Genomic DNA, 21,841 nt, shown 5'->3' with positions numbered 1-21,841 from the left:
ATAATATATACAAGGTTAAGCAACAAAGAAACAAAAAACAACCAAAACAAACAGAAGTCACACATTTATATTCAAAGTGTTTCTTTGTAACATTGCATTAAAATACCACAGATAATTGTATAAACAGGGATTGTGTCACTGTTTATACTTTCCTCTGTAAAGGGGCTTAGTATACGTTAAATAACCTTTATTTGAGTATAATGTTTTTTTTAAACTGTTGCTTTCTTTCTTTCTTCATTTTATCGAGGGATTTCGTATTTGTGTTAAATTCTCTCTTAAATACTAGGAAGTGAAGAAATGTTGTTAAATATCTGTTTTTATGAATTAAAAAAACAATATAATCCCCTTGATATATTGGACTGTGGCTGAAGAGGTGCAGTTTCACCTCCTGGGCACTGCCAAAGTGCCCTTGAGCAAGGCACAGAATCCAAAAAAAAACTGCTCTGGTTGTTTCCTCGCGGGGCAGCCCTCTCGCTCTGACTTCCCTCCAGTAATGCATGTCAATAGGACCTGTTTGTGCATGTGTGTATCTTAGTCCTGTGTGTTCAACATGAAATATTACATAAATACAGTGAAAAGTGAATTGCAGGTCTAATAAAGGCACGCTTTCTTTCTTTTCTTCCTATATGTCCTCCGGTGGATGTCAGAGCATAGCCACATCCCCAAAAACACTCCTGGAGACAAAACTCTGATTGGACAGCAGCGTATGTAAGGGACTGTCAGCAAATTCCAAGGTGTGCACTCCTTTTCTAGGGAATATCTGCATAAAGATATATATTTTTAAGAAAAAACGAAAAATGAGCTTGTAAGCAAAAAAAAAAACAAGATCAAATTTCTACATCTGGAACCATAGAGAAGACGGTATAAAGATGGCAGGACATGACCAAAGAGTCAACCGGATCATCAACCATGGCCGGCAGCTGGGGAGGAGCCTGCTGCTGCTGTTTCACTACACCACAGTGTTTGTGGCCTTTGTGGGGCGTACCGTGCAGTGGGTAGTGGGAGCGGTAAAGTGGACCAGCCTGTTTGCACGCTACACGGTGTCAGTGTTTGACTCCATCTACAGACATCTGCACTGGGGGAAGAGGAAAAGTGGTGCCAGAGAGATCTGTCCGAGCTCTGACGTGGTGCCGCAGTGACTTCCAGGATTATTATAACTGTGTTGTCTAGACATGATGCCAAATTAAGACGACAACAAAGACTGCGCCTGAAGCTGAAGGGGTGAACGTTCGGAAAGTGAACATGAAGGAGAAAAATGAGGCCTTACTGAAGTCAGAACAAGTATAGCTTTTTACCTTTTTAAGCTCTTAAAACATGTAACATGGTCCTATTTGTGTTTTATGTGTGGTTACATAAATGTGTATTCTATGTTGTTATTGTCAGGAAACGCTCTTCCAAAAACGTTGGAAACTATATTTCAGGCTACTCGTGAGACAAAATGTAGGGGAAGATATGACTGTTAATGCAAATGGTTACAGGGTGATGCAAATAGAGTAAAATACTTTGGAAGCATACATATGCTGTATGCATTTTCCATATTACATTATTGCACTACAGCAGAGGTCGGATGTTTGATTGAAAGCCAAATGTGTTGTTGTTTTTTTACATCTGTGCCTGTCTGAAGCATGCCCAATGTTTTGTATCTTATGTGGCATAAATGAAAATCATGGAATGAACAAAAACTACCACTCGGGCTGCACCTGTGGAGACGCTGCTTCCTGTGGTTTTCCTGTGATAATCTTAAACTTCTGTTTTGCAAGTTTTATGGCCAGTAGGGAACACTAACGCTCCTCTTGAATGTATTCCAGGGGCAATTGATGAGTTGAACCATGCTTGGTATGTGAGAAATCACTAAACGAAAGTGAAATGTTGCTCTAAAATAAGCCACGGCTGCAATTACTAATTACTAGTATGTTTTTTTTCATTTTTACTTTTGTATTAATGCATATATTTTAATTGAAAGCTCATTTATATTTTAGTTCATGTACTAACACGTGTGTACCTGTGTTATGTGTCTTTTTTATGATTGATAGCCCAAGTTGCAAGTCGTAAGAGGGCGGCACCATTGCAATTATAGCTGCTGCATACCACTAATCCAAGATCCTTGGGCTATATTTAGGAAGTACATTTCATACAAAAGCATTATAATACACTGTATTATTTCCATTGATTCTGATGAGGTCATAAAGCTTTCTGCAGTGTTTCTTTTATTTCACTAACTCATGCTGTAGTGTTTGTTAGGTTACTGTATCAGTCAGCCATGGCTCTTGCCTTCTTGGTTTTAAACTATGGTATCTAAATAAAATTCTTTACCAGATGTTTTGTAATCTTTTTTTTAATTATTATTTGCAGAAGGAAGCACAAGAGCAGCACCTAAATGTTGTTGTTTTTTATTTTTGATGACTAATCTGCTGATGCTAGTGTGTTTTGTAATGTGCACAGTCTTCACCCAGAGCATAACAGCTGCACTGCTGCGATGCATCTCCACGTGAGGGATGAGAGCCTTATTGTGTCTGTCAGCAGTTAACCTGCCCTTTTAATGGGCCGATTATGCTGATCATCCGCATGTTTGCCTGGATTACAGCCAGTGATTAGACCCGAGGAGGGGAGTGCACATGCCTCATCCCCAAACACAGACAGCTACAAAGGGCCCCCGCCAATCAGCTGCTACTCTCAACCCCGAGTCCCGTTGTTGTGTGACTGTGAAGAGGGATAACCTCCGCTTCACCAGTAGACCAATTTGGGCTGAGAGGTTTGTGCAGCAGTTGCAAAAAAAGGCTCTGGGTATCTTTTCTATAAACACTCAGGTGTCAGGGAGAAATGGGCAACTCAACAGGAAACACCGTGGACGACCTGCAGGCGGTGGAGATGCACCTCTGGTACAAGAAGTTCATGACGGAGTGTCCCTCAGGTCAGCTCACCCTGCACGAGTTTAAGCAGTTCTTCGGGCTGCGAGGGTTGGACCCGGAGGCCACCGCCTACATAGAGCAGATGTTCCGCACGTTTGACATGAACAAGGTAAGATGCTGCCTTACACGGAAGGTTAAAACTTTAATTTTAATTAAGTTTTGATTTTAGTCTGTGCATATACTTTTAATCTGTACATTTTTTTACCTTAAATTTTATTGTAGCCTTTTTAAAATTCTATTTCTTGACACTGTTTAGTTAAATATATATTTTTATTTCATTTTTACTTTCTTTGTAACCAGGGAGACGTGCAAAGTAAGAATTTCATTGTGCAGTGCGACGTCTGTCTTAACTGAACATATGACAATAAACATCTTGAATCTTGAATTCAAGAGGGTTTACACTTTTGAGGGGATTTTTTTTTTTAAATGATAGGGTGTGATGGGATTTTTAGTTTGTTATGTTTTCTTTTTACTGACTTTTAAAGGAGAACGATCATAAACAAAAACAATACCTTACAGTACGAACATAAAGATCCTTTTCACATGAGAATGAGAACAGCAGGTATTTCTTTCTTTTTTACATGTTTAAAAGGTAAGCCAATCACTAAGGTGAAAGTATTTCATCTTCAAATTGTTCACATCACCCTCTAAAACTAAAGACAGTGTCCCACAACTAATTTCAGATGCTAATATTTTTGCTTTAACCACCTATGGTTCATAAAAGTAGTAGAAAACAATTGTATTGGGTTAGCTGTAATGATATACTCCTGATATAAGTGTCAATGTGTTTAAAATATATATATTTGATGAAGTGTTTGGGCGGGACAATTTTTGTTGCATTTCTAAGTTGTATGATATTAAGATTCTTTCTTCCAATTAATCATTTAGTCTATAAAATTGGTAATAATTCACATTATCCGTTAAGTCTAAAACTCAATGATACAAAAAAGTAAATCAAATCCTCACATTAGAGAAGCTGGAACTTTTGGCATTTCTGTTTAGTAAATTCACTTTAATAATAAATCAATTACCAACATTGTTGCTGACTAATTGTTTAGTATTAGTTATTTATCAGCATGACACAACTATGAAAAAAAGCAATATGCAACCCTTTTAGAGGCATTATGTTAGGAAACTTAGGGCAACTTATTATTACTTTAATAGTAATTCATGATTTACTGTATTAAATGTAGTGTAAACATAGTTACAGCCCAAGGGGGTGTCTTTCATTTTAATTTTTAATTAATCCAAAACTTATAAATTAGAGTTTAATATCCTGACATTTGAGCAGCTTGAACCAGATCATTTGTGGGGTTTTTTTGCATGAAAAACTATTTAAATGCTGACTTCATGATCATAAATGTGGCAAATAAATCTCAGCCGAGCGACTAATTGATTACTCCACTAATTGTTTCAACTCTAAAATGGATAAAAACAGTTGAGTAGTCAGGCTTTTGAAGTGTTTGTTGGACCTAAAGTTGGATCAAGAGCATAAAAGTTCTTCAATCTTTAACATGCAGCCCAGATTGTAAAACATAAGTATCATTTCATGTTCACGCAAACATACAAGCGATGCAGTGACCTCCAGCGAAAGGCGTATAACCTTTGGATGAGTTTAATTAAGTGTGTCGGAGCGTGCGACAGGGTCATCGCAGGATGTGTCTGTCTGAGAAGCTATATTTAGTCCCACCCTTCAGCCCTCAAAGAGCCGTGGTAATCTTTCTGCATGATTTAAAGTGTGAGATTATCTGCGAGACAAATGCTTTGATGCTGAGATCGTTGCCCGTGTTCAGACAGTCCCCGGAGATAATCTTCCGCACTGGCACGCTTTATTTCACACAGATAGCTTTTGGGAGTCGAGACGAGGAGGGATCTCTTTCATCTGGGGGACTGATTCATGTCTTTGGACGTTTGAAAATAGTTTAATAATAAGCAGGGCGATCACGCATAATAATTTATTGACTGTTTTGGTTTTTTTTTTGCAGGACGGCTACATAGACTTCATGGAGTATGTTGCCGCCCTCAGTCTGGTGATGCGAGGAAAGATGGAGCACAAGCTGCGCTGGTATTTCAAACTTTACGACGTGGATGGCAACGGCTGCATTGACCGACACGAGCTCCTCAACATCATAAAGGTACGGTACATCACGCACCTGCAACAACATTTTTTATAGCCAGGCCTCAGCGTGGCATACTGATTTTATTCTGCTCCCTCAGGCCATCCGTGCAATCAATGGGAATGAAAACCAGGATGGATCCGCTGAGGATTTCACCAACCGCGTGTTTGACAGGATCGATATAAACGGAGACGGTGAGTGTGTTCTGGTAATATATGGGAAGATTTAGGTAGAATCGATCGTGGGTGGACAGTGTTTAGACGTTTATCAGCTCCAGTTCTGCCTTCAGTCAGGAAACACAACAAGCACAATAAGAAGGTATTGTGTAAGAGGTTGTTGAACACAGGACTGTTGTGCTTTAGTCCAGACTCTAAACTACTAATATGAAGTCTTGCACTTGTCTTGGTCTCTGTGCCTTGTTGGACTTGGACTTGTCTTGGACTGAGCTAATGAACTGGTCAAGTTGTTCCTGGTCTCAGTTGTTAGTTTGATGTTCGAAGACCAATCAATCAATCTTGTTTCTAGATTCATCTTCCACTATATTAGCAATGGAAAGACAGTATCGCCGGTTATGGTTTTGAACAATTCAAACTCAATTTGTTCTGGACTGTCTTGACTTGGTCTTGAATCAGGTGGACTTGGTCTTGGACTTGACTCCATTAAGTTGGCCTTCTGGTTTAAAGTGTCTGCGAGTGTGACAATGTTATGCGTAGAAAAAAACAGCAAATAAAAATATTAAAGTACTATCTTTCCCGTCCGAAAGGCGAACTTTCCTTGGAGGAGTTTGTGGCCGGCGCCCGCAGTGACGAAGATTTCATGGAGGTGATGATGAAAAGTCTGGACCTCACCCACATCGTGGCGATGATCCACAACAGGAGGCACAGCGTTTAGGATCTGCCCAGACAAGACCGCCTCATCCTCATTGACCATTTAACCCGAGAGCTTTGGTACATGGCCTCTGGTCACAACACCATTTAGACTGAGATTTCAGAACACTGACATGTCTTGTGTTTAATCTCTAAAACAGTGACACATTTGCACTTTAAATGCATTCGGGTGACTCAGTCAACCTTTGCAAACAGGTCATTGTTGTTTATGGATGCTGAGCTCTCTCTCAAGGCCACCTTGGCACAGGGGTGATCTCTCAGACTATCCACTTACGCACAGATAACCCGAGGGATAAAAGAGGGAGATAATGGAGCAGGAGTGGCAATTATATGCACTCAATGCTTTACAAGTCTTTTATTTATTTATTTTTTGCATTCAAAAACTCTTTTCCGCCCCGTTCTTGCCTGTGGGGTTTTCAGCTTCGACTGCAATGTGCTGAACATCCACGCTAATTTGATTAAGTCAGAGGCTATAAGATACGCAAACAGACACTTAAAGTGTCACAAGAGATTAAGGGCAAATTCTCAAACGTTGATCGTTTTTAATGTTTTTAAAATAAAGTTGAATTAAAAGACAAAATACCGGCGTGTGGTTTTGTGGCATTTTTGTGTGTGGGTGTTTTCTGGAAAAACTGGTCACAACTGTGTACACATGTGCGACCAATTACAGGGGTTACAAGTTAACTATGTGTTGTTTTAAGGGTTCACAAGTCGAAAAGGTTAAAAACTGCTGATCTAAAGGTTATGGTTAAAGAGAACAAGTAACTCGGAGCCCAATTGAAGTAGTAGACTTAATAAATCTTAATAAAAGCTTGTACATTTTGGTAGTAATATTAGTTTCCTATAACTTCAGTATACAGCAGATAAACAGGGACGACTCATCACAGAAACAAAATCCTCCCTTTGAGCAAGGACGATGATTCACCTGCATGGTGCTGCGGACGCTCTGTAGGGCAAAAAGGCTAAATCTGCATTATATTCATCTTTTTTGTCCCATTATTTTAATCGGGGTGAACTACATGATATACTGGCTCTCTCTGTATTATAAAAGAAGAATTCTCGACTATAGTAAGACTCTACCTTTAAGTAAATACTAAATAAAACAGCGGCTTTTAACAAAACTAAAACAAATATGAAGTGAAATTGTGGCTTTTATTTTACACAAATGCAAATATTTAACATGAACAGTGATAAGGGAAAAGAAAAACATAAGGCCGTTCATCAACCACAAGGGGGCAGCGGCATAATTGGATTAATTTTCCTCCACAAATCTCAACAGTAATCTGAGCTCCTCATTTTGTTTGTCTTTAAATGTATAAATCCTCCTTTTGTCTTACTGTCACCGTGTGTCGTCTCTCTTTTATTCTCAGGAGGCTCACAGGAAGTCATAAAGGTACTTGACGACCTCAAAATTCACCGTCCTGGAAGATAAATCACACAAATGACATTCTCTGTAAAAAAAGGTTCATTTACTTACTTTAATAATTCTCCTCAAGTGTCTAATCCAGCATGCACACACACCTGGAGATGGCACAGATGAAGTCCATAGAAACGGCACATTTGTACTTTGGGGCATCGAGCTGGTCGTCATGGCTGACCTGAGTCAACAGCTGTAAGGTCACCAGAGAGGAGATCTAAAAGGAGAATAGAGGGAAAATGACTCTGGTCCACTTCTTTTACCTCACTTTGATACAGAGGCTCTAAATGATAGAGAGCCAGTTGCACAGATACGGGTCAAGGCTAATTTCCTAAAACCATTTCATGCTGATGGCCATAAAAAGATCTGCTTTTGGCCACAGATCCTGAAACTCAAGACCATATGGGTAGAGACACTGATTTAACATGAAAAAAAGTGTGCAAGCTGCATCTAGAAATGGGGGAAATTATCATTAAAATTGTTATTACCATAGTGTTTATTCTCTGTCATTTGCTTAACTGGAAAAAGCATGAAAATTAAATATATATATATATATATATATATATATATATATATATATAGAGAGAGAGAGAGAGAGAGAGAGAGAGAGGCATACCTCCAACATGGTTAAAACCTATGAGAAACTCTCAATATGTCGAACAAAATTAGTTTATTACTCTGACAGACTTGAGTTGTGCTTCAAGAAGGGAACCTTTTTGAAGCAGATTTTATTTGCGAAGCTCGGGAGAGACGGCAGAATATTTTGCTTAGGACTGAGCTGTAAAATAACTTGGGGACCGGGAATTATGGTGTCTTGTAGACCCATGAGGGTTTGGCACTTTACGAACAAAAAAAGTGATAAAATGTCAAATAATGTGACAAAAGTTCCCTCATTGGAATCTGAATCTTCTGGTGTTTTTCCTTTTTTTTTGTCAGCAAACAAAATATATACCCTATACCCAAAATATATACCCTATACCCAAAATATATACCCTATACCCAAAATATATACCCTATACCCAAAATATATTACCTATACCCTCTCTGTCTTCTGAATTTTTTTGTGTAGTGTAGTGAAATATTGTAAAAAATAAAATAAATTATGCAAAAATTAAAATGTGAAGTGACTAAATGTGACTGCAGCAGCAACTGTCACTGACCTGGGAGAAGATGCTGGCAGTGGGGGCGACTCGGCTGTCCACCACACTGTAAAAAATGGCGAGCAGGCGGTCCAGAGGGAACGGCTTTGGTCCCAAAAGATGGTTACTGGTCTGTAAAAAAGCGACAGATTATACTGATATTTTAATTACAGGTCATATCAAAAACAACGGAGATCTAAGCAAGTGTTATGTTAAGGTGATCACCTTTTCATTTTTCTTCAAGAAGTTTGTTTTTCTTATTTTACCGTGGTGCTGTTGGGAGGCAACAGAGGGACATCAGACTCATTCATGCAAACAAGTTAAAACAATTTGATTTGCATGGATCACAAATGACTAATTTGCTTCAAAGGGTTATACAACCTGTACAACAAACAGCTTCCATCTTTAAACCCTTAATTCCAATAAGAAAGACACTACAGAGGCATCTCACTATAAAGCAAGGAATCACTGTGTGTGTAGTTCACTATGCCAATAACTGTTCATCTGATCTACTTCACACTTAGCAGGTGTGTTGCTGGAGACCCAATCCTGCTGTTAAGTTGTGACGTAACGCCCTCTCAAAATATGATTTCCTGGTCCAAGCCGTTCCGAGCCTCGTATTTCTACAACACCGAACGCTGTGTTCCCTGTTGCTTAAACTTATCTGAAAACAACATAATTGTCCTTTTACGTCTTTCTTATCGATGAAAGACAAAAGAGGTGATCATAATTGTTCACATGTTCGGCTGTTGTGTCTGTTTTGTTTCAACGGAGCGGTTGGACCCGAAAAATCGTATTTTGAAAGGGTGTCACGTCAGACTTAACAGCCGGATGACGTGCTCTTGGTGCAATTTGACCACATGGTGGCGCTATAACGACATCTTTTGGGTCTGTTACTTTTGAACCGTAAGTCAGACACAAAATTACTTACACATTTGCATCTTGATCGTTTTTTCCCCACCACTTTCAGTTGTGTCCGAATTTGGCACAGAACATTTCTAGACGTGTCTTTTTCAGATTTTTGATGTTCTGTACAGTTTTGCTGTAGCTGGCTTTTGAGCTTTGCTCAAATTCTGTGGCCGTGGCTGCAACCACATTTGGCGGACACATGTGGATATGTTGTCTGTGTGTCAGGACAAATTTGTTGCTGTTGTGGCCAATAGATGGCGCTGTGGCAGCATCAACCTACTATAAAGGAAGGAATTTCTGTCTGTCTGTCTGTGTATGCGTGCATAACTGTCCTTCACATAGCTCAAGAACTGTTCATCCTTTCAACTTCAGAGGGCAGTGTCAAGTGTTGTGAAGTCAATCGAATGAGCGGTTCTCTACAACACTGTAGGAAAAACCTCTGGGCGCTCAGCTAATAATTTTAACAGGTTGATATAAAATCTTACAAGATAAAATCTCACCTTTACAAAGAAGCGTTTATCTGTGCGGGCAGGGTTGTAGGATGCCAGGTAGGCCGCAATCAACAGGAACTTGGAGTAATAAGGCAGTTCAACATGACTGTGAGCAGATAAACCTTAGGGGAAATAAATGCAAATATATATATATATATATGTATCTGTACAACTAAATATACTTTCAGACAGTACATCAAGATGTTCAGTGCAACCCAAGACTTGATGATAATGTCATTTTGGCCTGACTCCAGGTTGTCAGTGCACCCAATCAACGGTTTTCTAGTTTAACATCTGCTCTGCAATCGTGTTACGTCAGTGAGTGCAACAGCGCTCAGTGTGAGTTGGTACCTCTCAAGGCTCCATTCTCCTTCTCCTCCATTTGCTGCATCTGCTCCCACTGAAGACTGAGCAGCAAAGAGAAGGAGACATAATGATGGATATAAACCACAGCATCAGTAATCACACTTATCAGGTTGTTCGCCAGAAGGCAGCAAACAAGCAGAATTACTACAACGAGGTAGAAGTGACATGGTTCATTAGCAGATTGATGCAAAGGACACAGACCTGGACACCTCTCGAAGGTAAACAGTCTGCATGGCTTTTTTCAAATGAGGCTCAATGTTTTTCCACAGCTTGTGTGTGTCAGTCTCTTTCACTGAAGACACAAACAGAGCAGCATTGTTGTAAAAAGCCACAGTTATAGTGTACAGTGAGCTTACTTAGACAGAGAATAGATGTAATCAGGGAGGAATTACGAAAAAGGTCTATTGTTTACATTGACAAGGGATCAAATTACTGTGTAATGTGAAATTTTATAATGACTTTTATGCCTTTGTGGACTAAAAGTTGTATTGTAAAGGTGTAGGGAAGAACCCCTAGATAATTATCACCCTATTCTGTAGTCTCAGTGTTTTGGTTTTACAGTCTCTCAACTCCACACAGCAGGCAGTTGTTTTAAGTTAAAAAAGAGCTCTGATATATCGACTGCACACCACCTGCCCAGCACCAAATGGTACACACACATAGTTAACAACTAGGCGATAAAGTAGAACACACAACAGCTAAAGATCTAGATGTTCTTGTCACACCAGATCAAGAGGAGAACAAAACAGAGCGTCATGAACAGTCATTTTTGGATTTAATTTATTCTTCCGCATAAAGGGGCATGTTGACCTACACTGCAGCTGACGTGCACCTCCTTAAGCTTATGTTGCCATGTGAACTCATCACAACAGTGTTATATGGAGACAGTGTGTCAGTGTTGTGTTTAGTTTCTTCTGCTTTCCTCAAACTCATTCAAAACATCTATTAATATATTTTTAAAACAAGAAATAAGAAACGTTGAAGTAGCTTAAGTGCATTTCAACATAATATAAAGATCCCTCTTCAAATGAACAGAAAAGAAAAGGGTGAAATGACACATCCAGAAATATTGATCAGCGCTCAGATGAATGAATACAATATGTTTTACCTTTTCCTTCTGCTAAGGGCTCGCAGAACTTTGAAAAGTTGAGGGCAGCCTGGATGAAAAGAGAGAAAAAAAACCCCAATCAATGATGCAAGACTGAAAGAAAATCTAAATATCTTCACCAGCTTATGAGTGTGCGTGTTTGTGCGTGTCTGACCAGGTGGCGCAGCTCTCTGAGGTCCCGACAGACCGAGTAAAAGACTCCCAACAGGATGTTGATGTAGGACGAGTAAAACTCTGCTGAATATGAAAGGTGTCTGTCCTGGGACAAAATCTGCTGCAGCTCACCTTCATGAACGGACACACACACATACAGAGAACCACTGTCACTATCGATCATTCCACAGTAAACATTAACATGTGTCCTTGTAGTGAAAGCAACCTCTAAAAAAAGGAACGGCCATTACTCACTAGTGTTGCTTTGGTGCCAGTTCTTTTGGAGTTAATGGAGCAGGAATGGCAACTCTTACTATAAAACATCCTAACTGTGGTGTTTCACCCTTGACTGAAAATGTTTCCCCAAAATAAACTAGAGATGATCATGGGATGGGATCACACCAGCCATGACACCCCTTTCCTACAACCCTACTTCCCTGTGTCCTTGCTTGAACCACAGCCATCTTCGATCACAACCTTCATTTTGATCTCAACTACACACCTGTAAAGTTTCGTGACTGTAGCTGGGACGCTATCACAGTGACAAAATCAGGTTGCAGACAGACATATAAACATCTGGCAAATTACCCAAAACTGCCTCTGTGGTTATTACTCGCTACAGTAGGTGTCTCCAGGAACACATTTTCCCATCATGATGCACAAACACACACATGCAGACTCACAAGGTGAAATGATGTTGACTGATGGTTTTTATCTTTCTTTTCCTTGTTATTGGTATTCATATCAATCATGGCTCTTTCCAACAGCTGCATAAAGCTCACCTCAAGGCTACAGTTAGTACAAGATAGCTGTTTTATCATCATACATGACCAAACGGAGCAGGTCCAACTTTTATCGTTAGAGCTGGCTAACGTTAGCGGGAACTACCACAGAGGTGGTTTTAAATATTTTGCCAGGTGTCTCTATGTCTGTCTGTGGACAGATTTGTCTGTCAGCACACAGCTGTGCAACATTCAGTCATGAAACATTACAGATCCAAAATGAAGGTTCAAGGATGGGTGCGAAATGAGTAAGAGCGCCGGAAGTAGGGAGGTAGGAAGTATGGAAGAAGCCATTGCTCCACCACTTTACACCCCTGACTCGATTTGTGGCTGGTGTGATGCCACCATAAGATGGTCTTTAGTATTTAATATCATTACCAGTTTTATGGTTGGTAACTTATTGATAACAAAGATGCTTATTTGTCACCATGACCCTTCCCTTGTTGCAGTTTATGTGAATGACATTAACTGACAAAGTTAGCAAGGACCAAGGCTGTTGCCTAGCAATGGAAATTCCATTAAAGAGGTCTATAGTCACACACAAACAGAGATTTTATTTAAAAAATAAATGTCGCTTTTCACATATTAAGTACAGCAATTCACTCCCTCTGAAGTGCTGAATTTATACAGTGGTGTTCTTAATGCAATCTTCCTGCTGAAGGTGTTAGAACGAAATCACAGGTACAAATCTCACGAGTGTGTGTGTCATCATTATGTAGTGTGGTGGGAGTTCATGCACGACACTTGCCGATGTATAGTGTGTGTGTGTGTGTGTGTGTGTGTGTGTGTGTGTGTGTGTGTGTGTGTGTGTGTGTGTGTGTGTGTGTGTGTGTGTGTGTGTGTGTGTGTTTGTGTGTGTGCGTGATTATACCTTTACTGTAATCAGGGAAATGGAGCAGAAGGGGCTCGAAACAGCCGGTGTTTGGTCTGAACTTGTCCCAGACGATTTCACTGAGCAGGATGACGGTGACGTTGTCCTCAACCTGAAGAGGGAACATAAATACAAAGATGTCAACCGTGTTTTTTTTGGTACAATAAAGTGGACTTTGCCTCCTTGAATGTATGTGTTTTATATATTTATATCTAATATTCTGTTTTTCTGAGTGCTGAATTGAAAGTTGATTGAAATAAACTAATTTTGCAACCACTTTGATAGTCGTTTAAACATTGAATTAATTTATGAAGCAAAAATGCCAAACCTTCCTTTGTTCCAGTTGTTCAAATGTGGCGATGATGTGCTTAATAATCATAAAGGTAGTTCTGCATATACACCTATACATGATTCCTGGCCACAAGATATTTTACCTTCAAGGAAAATAAAGTTGGACATGCGGCAGGGACAATGATGTACCAAAAGGTTCACTTCTGATAGAGTTATAGTCCAAGGCGATGTTTTTGAAATGTTTGGTTTTGTTTGAATGACAGTCTTAAACCCATTCAACACATTCAATTTACAATTACATAAAAGCAGAAAATCTCCTGACTGGAGAAGCTGGAAGCAGATAAAGGATAGATTTTGAACATAAATGAACCACATTGAACACAATTTCTTTATCACTACAAAACTCAGTGTTTCTGCCGTCAGTTACATTTAGCCGTCACAGTTTTACCCGAGCTAACGCTACCTAAATAAAAATGATCCCATTGAGTTGAGCTTAGTGAGGAAAGAGAGAGCACTGCTAACAGATCGGTGCTCAATATTGGCAAATACCTCGAATTTACCCTGGAATTATTATCAAGAGACCCAAAACAACACATCCTGGTCCCAAAAGATGTAAGAAGTTTGACATTAAAAGATGTATAAAAAACACAAGTCATGGTCCATTTGATGTCACTGATTAAAATGTTCTGAGTGGTTGTAATGATCCGTTCTTCCTAAAAGCATTACAAAAGAGCGCCACACATTCAGCTCATGGTCATTCATTACAAAATAAGCTCTTCCAGTCCCTCTTCATAATCCACACAGTGTATAGTACCAATAAGGTGTCTCACTGGATGGATAACTCAAAGAGCTCGCTGCACTTTCTCACCAATTCCTGAAGACGCAGGAGAGCGGGGAGGAGATTGGCATCAGCGTCTCGCAGAAGCTCGGCTTTTTCCATCACCTGAAAAATACACTTGTACATTTGAGCTGATTTTGTATCATCCATAATCTTTAAACTAGATGTCGTGAATGGCTGTTTTATCCCGGCTCGTGGCTGTTTTATGTGCTGTGAAGTCACTTTTAAATATATTAAAATGATGAAGCCAAAACACTAGATTAAACCTCCTGTGCTGGCTGAAAATCACGCTTATTCTCTGCAGGCTAATGCAGCTGGAGCTTTGTTTAGCATCTATTTGCATACATTATCACGACTAATCATATTATCATACAAACATTTAAGTGACACATCCAAACAACAAATCATTTGACATGCCTTGGATTATAGTATTTTGGTGTGCCAAGCGAGGGGGGATTTTCCGGTTGGGTTTGACACTCACAATGTATCGCGTCTGTTTGGCAGGAGACTGGGAGCTCTGCTGTCTGTAGATGCGAACAAAGTCAGACAGGGAGGGACTGCGGGGGAGCAGCGAGGCAGCATCGCAGCCAAAGAAGGACAGCAGCACTTGTTCAAACAGCAACGCAACGGAAACACATTCAACACAGCTGACTGTGGCGTGAGGCAGCTGCAGAGAGGAGGAGAGAGGAGGAAAGACAGTCGGTTTGATATGTGGAGAGTTAAATACTCATCTTCTTCACATTGTATTGGTTCTCGTCTTTGCTTTTGTTGCACACTGAACAATTATAATCTCTCCTTAATGAAATAAAGTATTCAAATTGTCACAGCTCTCCTCTGCTGTAATTTGGTGCTGCTATGCTGCAATGCTTAGCCGTTTGAAAAGCAAATTCATTGGCAACTATTTTGATAACTGGTAAATTGTTTCAGCTCTTTTTCAAGCAAAAACGGCAAAGTATTCGCTGGTTCCAGCTTCTCAAATGAAATTATTTCCTGCTTTTCTCTGTCTTATATGATCATAAACTGAGTACTAATACCTTATAGCTTTGGACTTTGAAAATTGATTAATTGATAAAAAAAAAGAAAAGTTAGTTGCAGCCTTGGTTAGTTGGTTACTTTACTTTTGTGATAAAATGTGTTCAAATAGACTGAGAGTCCATTTTATTTATTGGTTTTGGTAGTTTTATTAATTCATTTTGGATATTTAAAATGTCAAATATTCTTTAGAAATAAAACTTTTTTGAACCTTGAAAGAGTGCACTTTATTATGCTATTCTCTTTATACAAGTTGAAAATGGTCTCGAAACGGCGATATTGTCGTTTCTCGCAATCATTTCTGGGACAATCTATCGCCCAGCAGAATGTATTATAGTGACAGGCCTATTCATGCAGTTTAAAGTGGGGAACATAAGCATATGCACACATTCAAAGTACACGCACAAAGCTTTGGGTGCACTGAGAAAGGAGCCGTTTCTGAAAAGCAATAAAATGTATTAAAGGAAATTAAATTTTTGGTGCTCTCAATGAAACCTAATATTTCCAAGGACTAAGAACTTTTTCCGCGGTGTGAAAGAGGAATTTCATAATTGCAGTTCTTAAGGTTTATAAGTTTGAAGTAGTCAGTGATTCAAAGTCTCTCACGTTAGGCAGACACTGACACAAACCCGATTAACAGTTCGTCCTGTAACACACTTCTGCAATTAAGGTTAACATTTTGATAACAAATAACACATTTGGACCGCCTGAATCCAACGTATGCAAAGCAAAGCTGAAATGTCTCTCACCTCAAGTTCCTTCAGCAGAACATGCATCACGTGACTCTTCCCTGAAGCCCGATGACCGTAGATGAAGATTGAGGGGTAGCTGTACTGATGTGGCTGTAAAAACATGTTTTTCACTCAATATAACTGTGACATTTCATAATTTATTCATAACAAACAAACAAACATGTGCTCCCGGTTCATTCTCATACAGAAAATAATAATAAATAAGCGAAAACTATTGGATTATTTAGGCATTTCAAATGTACTCCCTTAGTTTAGCTGACCCCATATGTTTTTGTTATTCTTCATTCCTTTGTTTATGTTTTCCTGTCTTTGTACATTTTAATTAATCTTATTATTGTTTCTACATTTAGAAATACATCCTTGGTATTGTGGATCACTCTGGAACATGTAAAATAAAAAAGGTAATTTTTTATTGAATCTTTCAATAAAAAATAAAATCTTTTTTTTTAATGAATGGTGTACTTGAACACCTATAGCTACATACTCTTATATGTATATTTTCTCTTGCAAATTAAAGTTAAACCTCACTTCAATGTTTTAAAAAAAAAAAAGAAAAGGCGTTATATTGAGACAATTACTTCATCAAAAAACAAAAAAGCCATCAAAACTGTAAGACTGTACTCCAAATTTAATGTTTTCACTTAATTTATTTTCAATTCCTTAATGACCCATGGCATGTTTAGTGTTATTTATTAATTTCTGGTTTCTTTTTTGCTTTTCTACGTGTTTGTTTCTGTCAGGGTTCCTACACCTTTTCCAAATTCAAATTCAAGCCCTTTTCAAGCAAATTTAAGTTGCATTTTTGTGCGTTTCCAGGACCTTACAGCTGTGGTCAACTACATATTTGTAAACAGAACATACATTATATTCAGTATACTTAGTATTGCACTTGGTCATCACATTAAAGTAGATGTTATTGCGCTATATACAGCAGAAATTACGTTTCGTGACAACTTTCTCAAAAGGAATTATTTCTAAGGAAGAAAGAATCGTCAAAAAAAGTAATTTTTCATGCAAAAATGTGAGAATATGCGGTTTTCAGTACCTCGAATATTGAGATCTTCTTTATTCTCGTTTACAACATCTATACCATCCCATAAAACCTAAATTGCAAGCAGTTTCAAGCACTTTCCAAACAAAAATAAAAATATATATACACAAAACACTTGAATTTTAGTGTGGTGTTTTCAAGGATTTCCAGCACATGTACGAACCCTGTTTCCGGTCTTTTCGTGTTGCTTTTACTGGGTGATCGCCACCGAAGTGCAAGTAGAACTTATTTATTTACACACTTTGAAGAATCTATAAGTGAAGTTTCATATGTGTGCATGTTTAATTACATACCAAGTTAGTATATGAAAGTGACGTTAATGAGAGAAAGCAGTAAGAACTGAGCGGCTCAGGTGGTGGATTACATTATAAATGGAAATTAAGAAGACTTTACAGTATATTTTGGAGCTGTTAAAGTATGTTATTTTATTGTGAAGGACGGAAGTATGGCCCCGGATGTTTTGACAACATTGATGTAAATGTGGACGACCAGCAGCCCCGTGTTTACGGAAAGTAGACCAGGGTGTCCGACTGAGGCCGAGAGGAGCACACGGTTAATTCGGCGGTGTTAGCGTCCTGTTGACCACTCTTAAACGATATATGGTTCCAAAGATACGACGTTAGACCATTAAATGAACTATAAACATTACACTCACCAGGTTAAACAGAAAGTTTGGTAGAATTTAGCCCGAAACTGTCCGACTGGTGACACAGTTCCGCTAACTCAAAACACAGCAGGTGAAGCTAACCCTCCCGGTGGGCGCTGAGAGCAGCCTACATACCTGCCCCATGAGCGACAGCAGCATCCCCGCCTGCACCTCCCTGCAGGGCAGCTTCCCCGAGACCCTCTGCAGCCTCTCCTCCTCATACCCTGGGTGCTGTAACAACGTCGTCATCTTGATTTTCGTACTACCGACCACGACACCGTGCGAGGAGGTCGGTGACCAACAACCAGGTTATCTTAACTTCAGTTACAGCACACTCACGAGACTTGAGACGACGACCGGTGTTCAGTCAAAATGCGAGCAAAACGAGGAATAATGTACGAAATTATTTACTGTAAACACGTTGTTGTACTGCGGGGATACCTTTACTTGAAAACAAAATGTTTAACTAGCTTAAAATGCGGTAAAAACTTCAGTTAAAAGTTGAAAACACAAACAAACAGTCGAAGGCATCCATGACACTAACGGGGGTTTCGCGCGCGCCTTCGGATTACGTCAAATGACGATCTAGGTTAGCAGCCAATCACAAGTCACACAATTGAATCATGGGTAATTGAGTTTTTAGGCACTTATTTGTGAAACTAAAGGGATAACACATGCTTCTATTAGTTTATGAGATTATTGTTATTTGTTACCGTGCATATTGTGAAAAACTGACTAGGTTTCATCACATTTAGGTTGGAAAATAGGGACTGCGTGATACTGTATGAGGAAAATATGCAATTTCGTTGTTGAATAACACAATAATTATATTACTCTCAATAAATATACTGTTATTAACTCAGTTCTGCCTTTTGGTTGATCTTAGTATACTGCTAACATACATTAAATTGCTTTTTGAATTAAAAAAACTTCCAACATTCTTGTTTTGAACAAATTGAACTAAACACAAAAAGCTTCATTACAAAAAAGAATGAAGTCATAAAGAGGCGTAATTGCAGTTGGCAAGAAATACTTGCTGTACACACTTTGCCTGTAGTGTCTCCCTGAAAGCTCAAAGTGTGGGAGCAAAGGGCACTGACGAAATCTAAATCAGACACTGAATGATTCTGTCCATACATTTTAAATCAAGAGGGGAACATAAGCCTATGCACACGTTCAGATAACACACAAAGCGTGAGCACTGAGGAAGGAGCTTTTTCTGAAAAGCAATAACAAGTTATTAAGGGGACTGAACTTTTTGGTGCTCTCAATAAAAGGTTATAGGTCATAGATTATTGTTATTTGTTAAAGTGAGATATATGTTTGTTTGAAAAAACAACTGACCAATAAGCTATCAAAACATGAATCCTGAACATTTTTAGATTAGAATTACAAATGATTTTACTGTGACTACGTCTGACATGCGTTGTTGGGAGGGACAGTGGGATTCATGTTGGGTTTTTTTGTTTTTCTCTTCCACTTTAAAGCAGACGCTCCGACTCAGTGATGTTCTTTCATTTGTCTCTCTGCAATAACTCAATAAAGAAATATTTAATGATTTAAATGAAAGCAAGAATGGAGGGACTAAACATGACTTAAGTCTCAATAAACAAATGCATTAGTAAATGTGTAAATAAATAATGCATGAATAAATGTATACAAAAATAAATGCATGAATAAATGTATACAAAAATAAACGTATAAATAAATGCATGAATAAATAAATAAAGCCTACATTTTTGTTCATTTACATCATGCATTTATTTATTTATTCAATTATTTCTGTATTTATTTATGCCTTAGTTTATTTATTCCTGCATTCATATACTTTTTTGTATTAATTTATTGAGACTTAAGTCATGTTTATGCCTCCGTATGCAAACACCATTAGGTCCATTTAACTAGCACTACAGACATTGTATGTTAGTATTAAATGATTATTATTAGGGTATTTTTTATTGTTGTTGTTATATGTATGGTTTATTCTTGGTGCGTTTGTCCATACCCCGATCATTCAATCAGGGTATTGCATCTGTTTAAGTTATTATTATGAAAGTAGTCTATTAGGCTTTATTTAGTTGTTGTTTATTGTGATATATTCTACCATTGTGTAGGAAATGTTGAAATTTCGCGCGTAACTGGAATAATACGTCAGACCGGGATTAGGGGGTGTGGGTTGGCCCTGTGATATCCACGGCTCTCCTCCTGCTGCTCTGATTCAATCGGCTCTCAGCTGCGGTTGTTGGTCCGTCGGCGTCGAGCACAGACGGACCGTTTCAGGAGATCTCACACAGCTGCACCTGCTTTAGTCGGAATAACAGTCTCCGGCTTTGGACGCGACATTTAAAACATGCACATGAGGACAGATGTAGGGTAAATCCACGGGCTTCTGAGTGGAGGATGGATTCCTGAAGCTTGTGTATTTTTTTCTTCCGGAGCGCACGTTTCGGGTTTTTTTTTGCGAGAGTAATGAATGAAAATCCGAGGGAACCACCAGAAGAAACCCCAGCCCGCCCTCGCCATGGATAGGAGAGCGCAGTGAGGCGGTGTCAGCAGGTGTGACTGAATAAAGTCCGAGGAAATCAAATCCACAACAAAACAGCGACAAGTTCTGCAGAGCGCATGTGATTCTGCCTTTTACGGATCAGATGCGACAGATGTGAGTTTGCTGAGGACCCTGATCCTGAGACCCCCTCTTCACACAGACCGGAGGATGATCCCCGGGGCCCCCAGCACGGCCACCACCATGCTCCCCGCCTCCGAGGCTGCCAAAATCTACCAGACCAACTACGTGCGCAACTCCCGCGCCATCGGCGTCCTATGGGCCATCTTCACCATCCTCTTCGCCATCGTCAACGTGGTGTGCTTCATCCAGCCGTACTGGATCGGGGACGGCATGGACACCCCGCAGGCGGGCTACTTCGGTCTGTTCCACTATTGCATCGGCAACGGGCTGTCCCGGGACTTGACCTGCCAGGGCAGCTTCACCGAGTTCAGCACCATCCCCTCCGGTGCGTTCAAGGCCGCCTCCTTCTTCATCGGCATGTCCATGGTGCTGGTGATCACCTGCATCGGCTGCTTCGCGCTCTTCTTCTTCTGCAGCACCGGCACCGTGTATAAGATCTGCGGCTGGATGCAGCTGGCTGCAGGTAGGAGGCTCTGCTTTGACCACAGGTTGGAGTTCATAAAAGATGTAGTTCAGTGTGTCAGAGTGAGGGAGAGTTCAGACTAGCCTTTATGAAATTACTAGAAATAGTCTAAAAACAGAGGGTTCTTCCTCATCTCCCCAATTTATAACATTTTGCACGGAATGCACCTAAAAATTTCCCTTTTCAGGTCAGACTTTACTGAAATTGTCCAGAGTTACAGGTTTTTACCCTTGTTAGATTATTTTAACAATGACCAGGGTCGAAATGCACCCCCCCCCCCACACACACACACACATTTTTTACAAAAGTGCATGTTCTGCTTTTTCAGGTTTGAGGACTCCACTCATTATGACACATTATTAGAGTTTTAAAGTGTATTAAATCCTGATCAAACAATATGTAACTGTCTGAAGTGTAGATGGAGTGATAATAGTCTTGAGGGAACATAAGATCAGACAGAGAAACACACACACACACACCTGATGCAAGCATATTTTTTTTTACAATTGCAATTGTTTGCATGGGTTGTTTTACTGCTATCCACATGCAGATGTGGACTTTGAGGTCACACATGCGGAGATTCATCAGAACCAGACTGAGAATTTGAACAAAAATACAAACAGCAAATGTATTTTTTCATATGTGAGACATAACAAAGACCTTAAAGCCATAGATTGAACCGCTTTAATGCAACATATTCCGAAGAACATCCAGAATTGCGTCGTATATCTGTGATAAACTGTGATAAACTCAACCATCTCAGTATGAAGGAAACAGGTAAGTCCTCAGTTGGTTCTTGGGGTTGACTTGTTTTCGCAAACTATTCAACATCTTCAAACCCACCGTGCACGTTAGATAAAAAAGAAAAACACATGTAAAAGGAAACGAGAGGAGAAAATCAAAGGAGCGGAGACATTTAGTGTGTGACCGACT

General features: G+C 39.4%; 3 protein-coding genes across 4 annotated transcripts in view; 2 read left to right on the top strand and 1 right to left on the bottom strand.

Moving 5' to 3' along the window:
- Positions 1-2,820: 2,820 nt before the first annotated feature.
- guca1aa (guanylate cyclase activator 1Aa) lies at positions 2,821-5,947 on the top strand (the record flags this gene model as incomplete). Its single annotated transcript, XM_083935326.1, has 4 exons — positions 2,821-3,018; positions 4,895-5,044; positions 5,127-5,220; positions 5,790-5,947. The coding sequence occupies 4 exons, from the start codon at positions 2,821-2,823 to the stop codon at positions 5,915-5,917; spliced, it is 570 nt and encodes a 189-aa protein (XP_083791452.1). The 3' UTR covers positions 5,918-5,947.
- Positions 5,948-7,206: 1,259 nt separating this feature from the next.
- Positions 7,207-18,055, bottom strand: orc5 (origin recognition complex, subunit 5). Of its 2 annotated transcripts, XM_083935473.1 has the most exons (14): positions 17,895-18,055; positions 16,060-16,152; positions 14,760-14,945; positions 14,309-14,383; positions 13,150-13,261; positions 11,498-11,628; positions 11,344-11,392; positions 10,437-10,527; positions 10,221-10,276; positions 9,879-9,991; positions 8,695-8,742; positions 8,491-8,601; positions 7,435-7,547; positions 7,207-7,334 (listed from the first exon to the last, which is right to left on the bottom strand). In XM_083935473.1, exons 1-14 carry the CDS (start codon positions 18,006-18,008, stop codon positions 7,289-7,291), a joined length of 1,338 nt encoding a protein of 445 aa, XP_083791599.1. In that variant the 5' UTR covers positions 18,009-18,055; the 3' UTR covers positions 7,207-7,288. The 2 variants fall into 2 exon arrangements, with proteins under 2 accessions (XP_083791599.1, XP_083791600.1); XM_083935474.1 differs by lacking the exon at positions 14,760-14,945.
- A 2,195-nt stretch (positions 18,056-20,250) lies between these two features.
- lhfpl3 (LHFPL tetraspan subfamily member 3) overlaps positions 20,251-21,841 on the top strand; it is a 44,208-nt gene continuing 42,617 nt past the window's right edge. Inside the window, exon 1 of the mRNA XM_083935500.1 lies at positions 20,251-20,908. Within this exon, the coding sequence (XP_083791626.1) occupies positions 20,473-20,908 (436 nt within the window). The 5' untranslated portion in view covers positions 20,251-20,472. The remainder of the gene's footprint in view (positions 20,909-21,841) is intronic.

Source organism: Echiichthys vipera (assembly GCF_963691815.1).
Source record: "Echiichthys vipera genome assembly, chromosome: 20".
Lineage (NCBI taxonomy): Eukaryota > Metazoa > Chordata > Actinopteri > Perciformes > Trachinidae > Echiichthys > Echiichthys vipera.
This window is presented reverse-complemented; position numbering and strand designations above follow the sequence as displayed.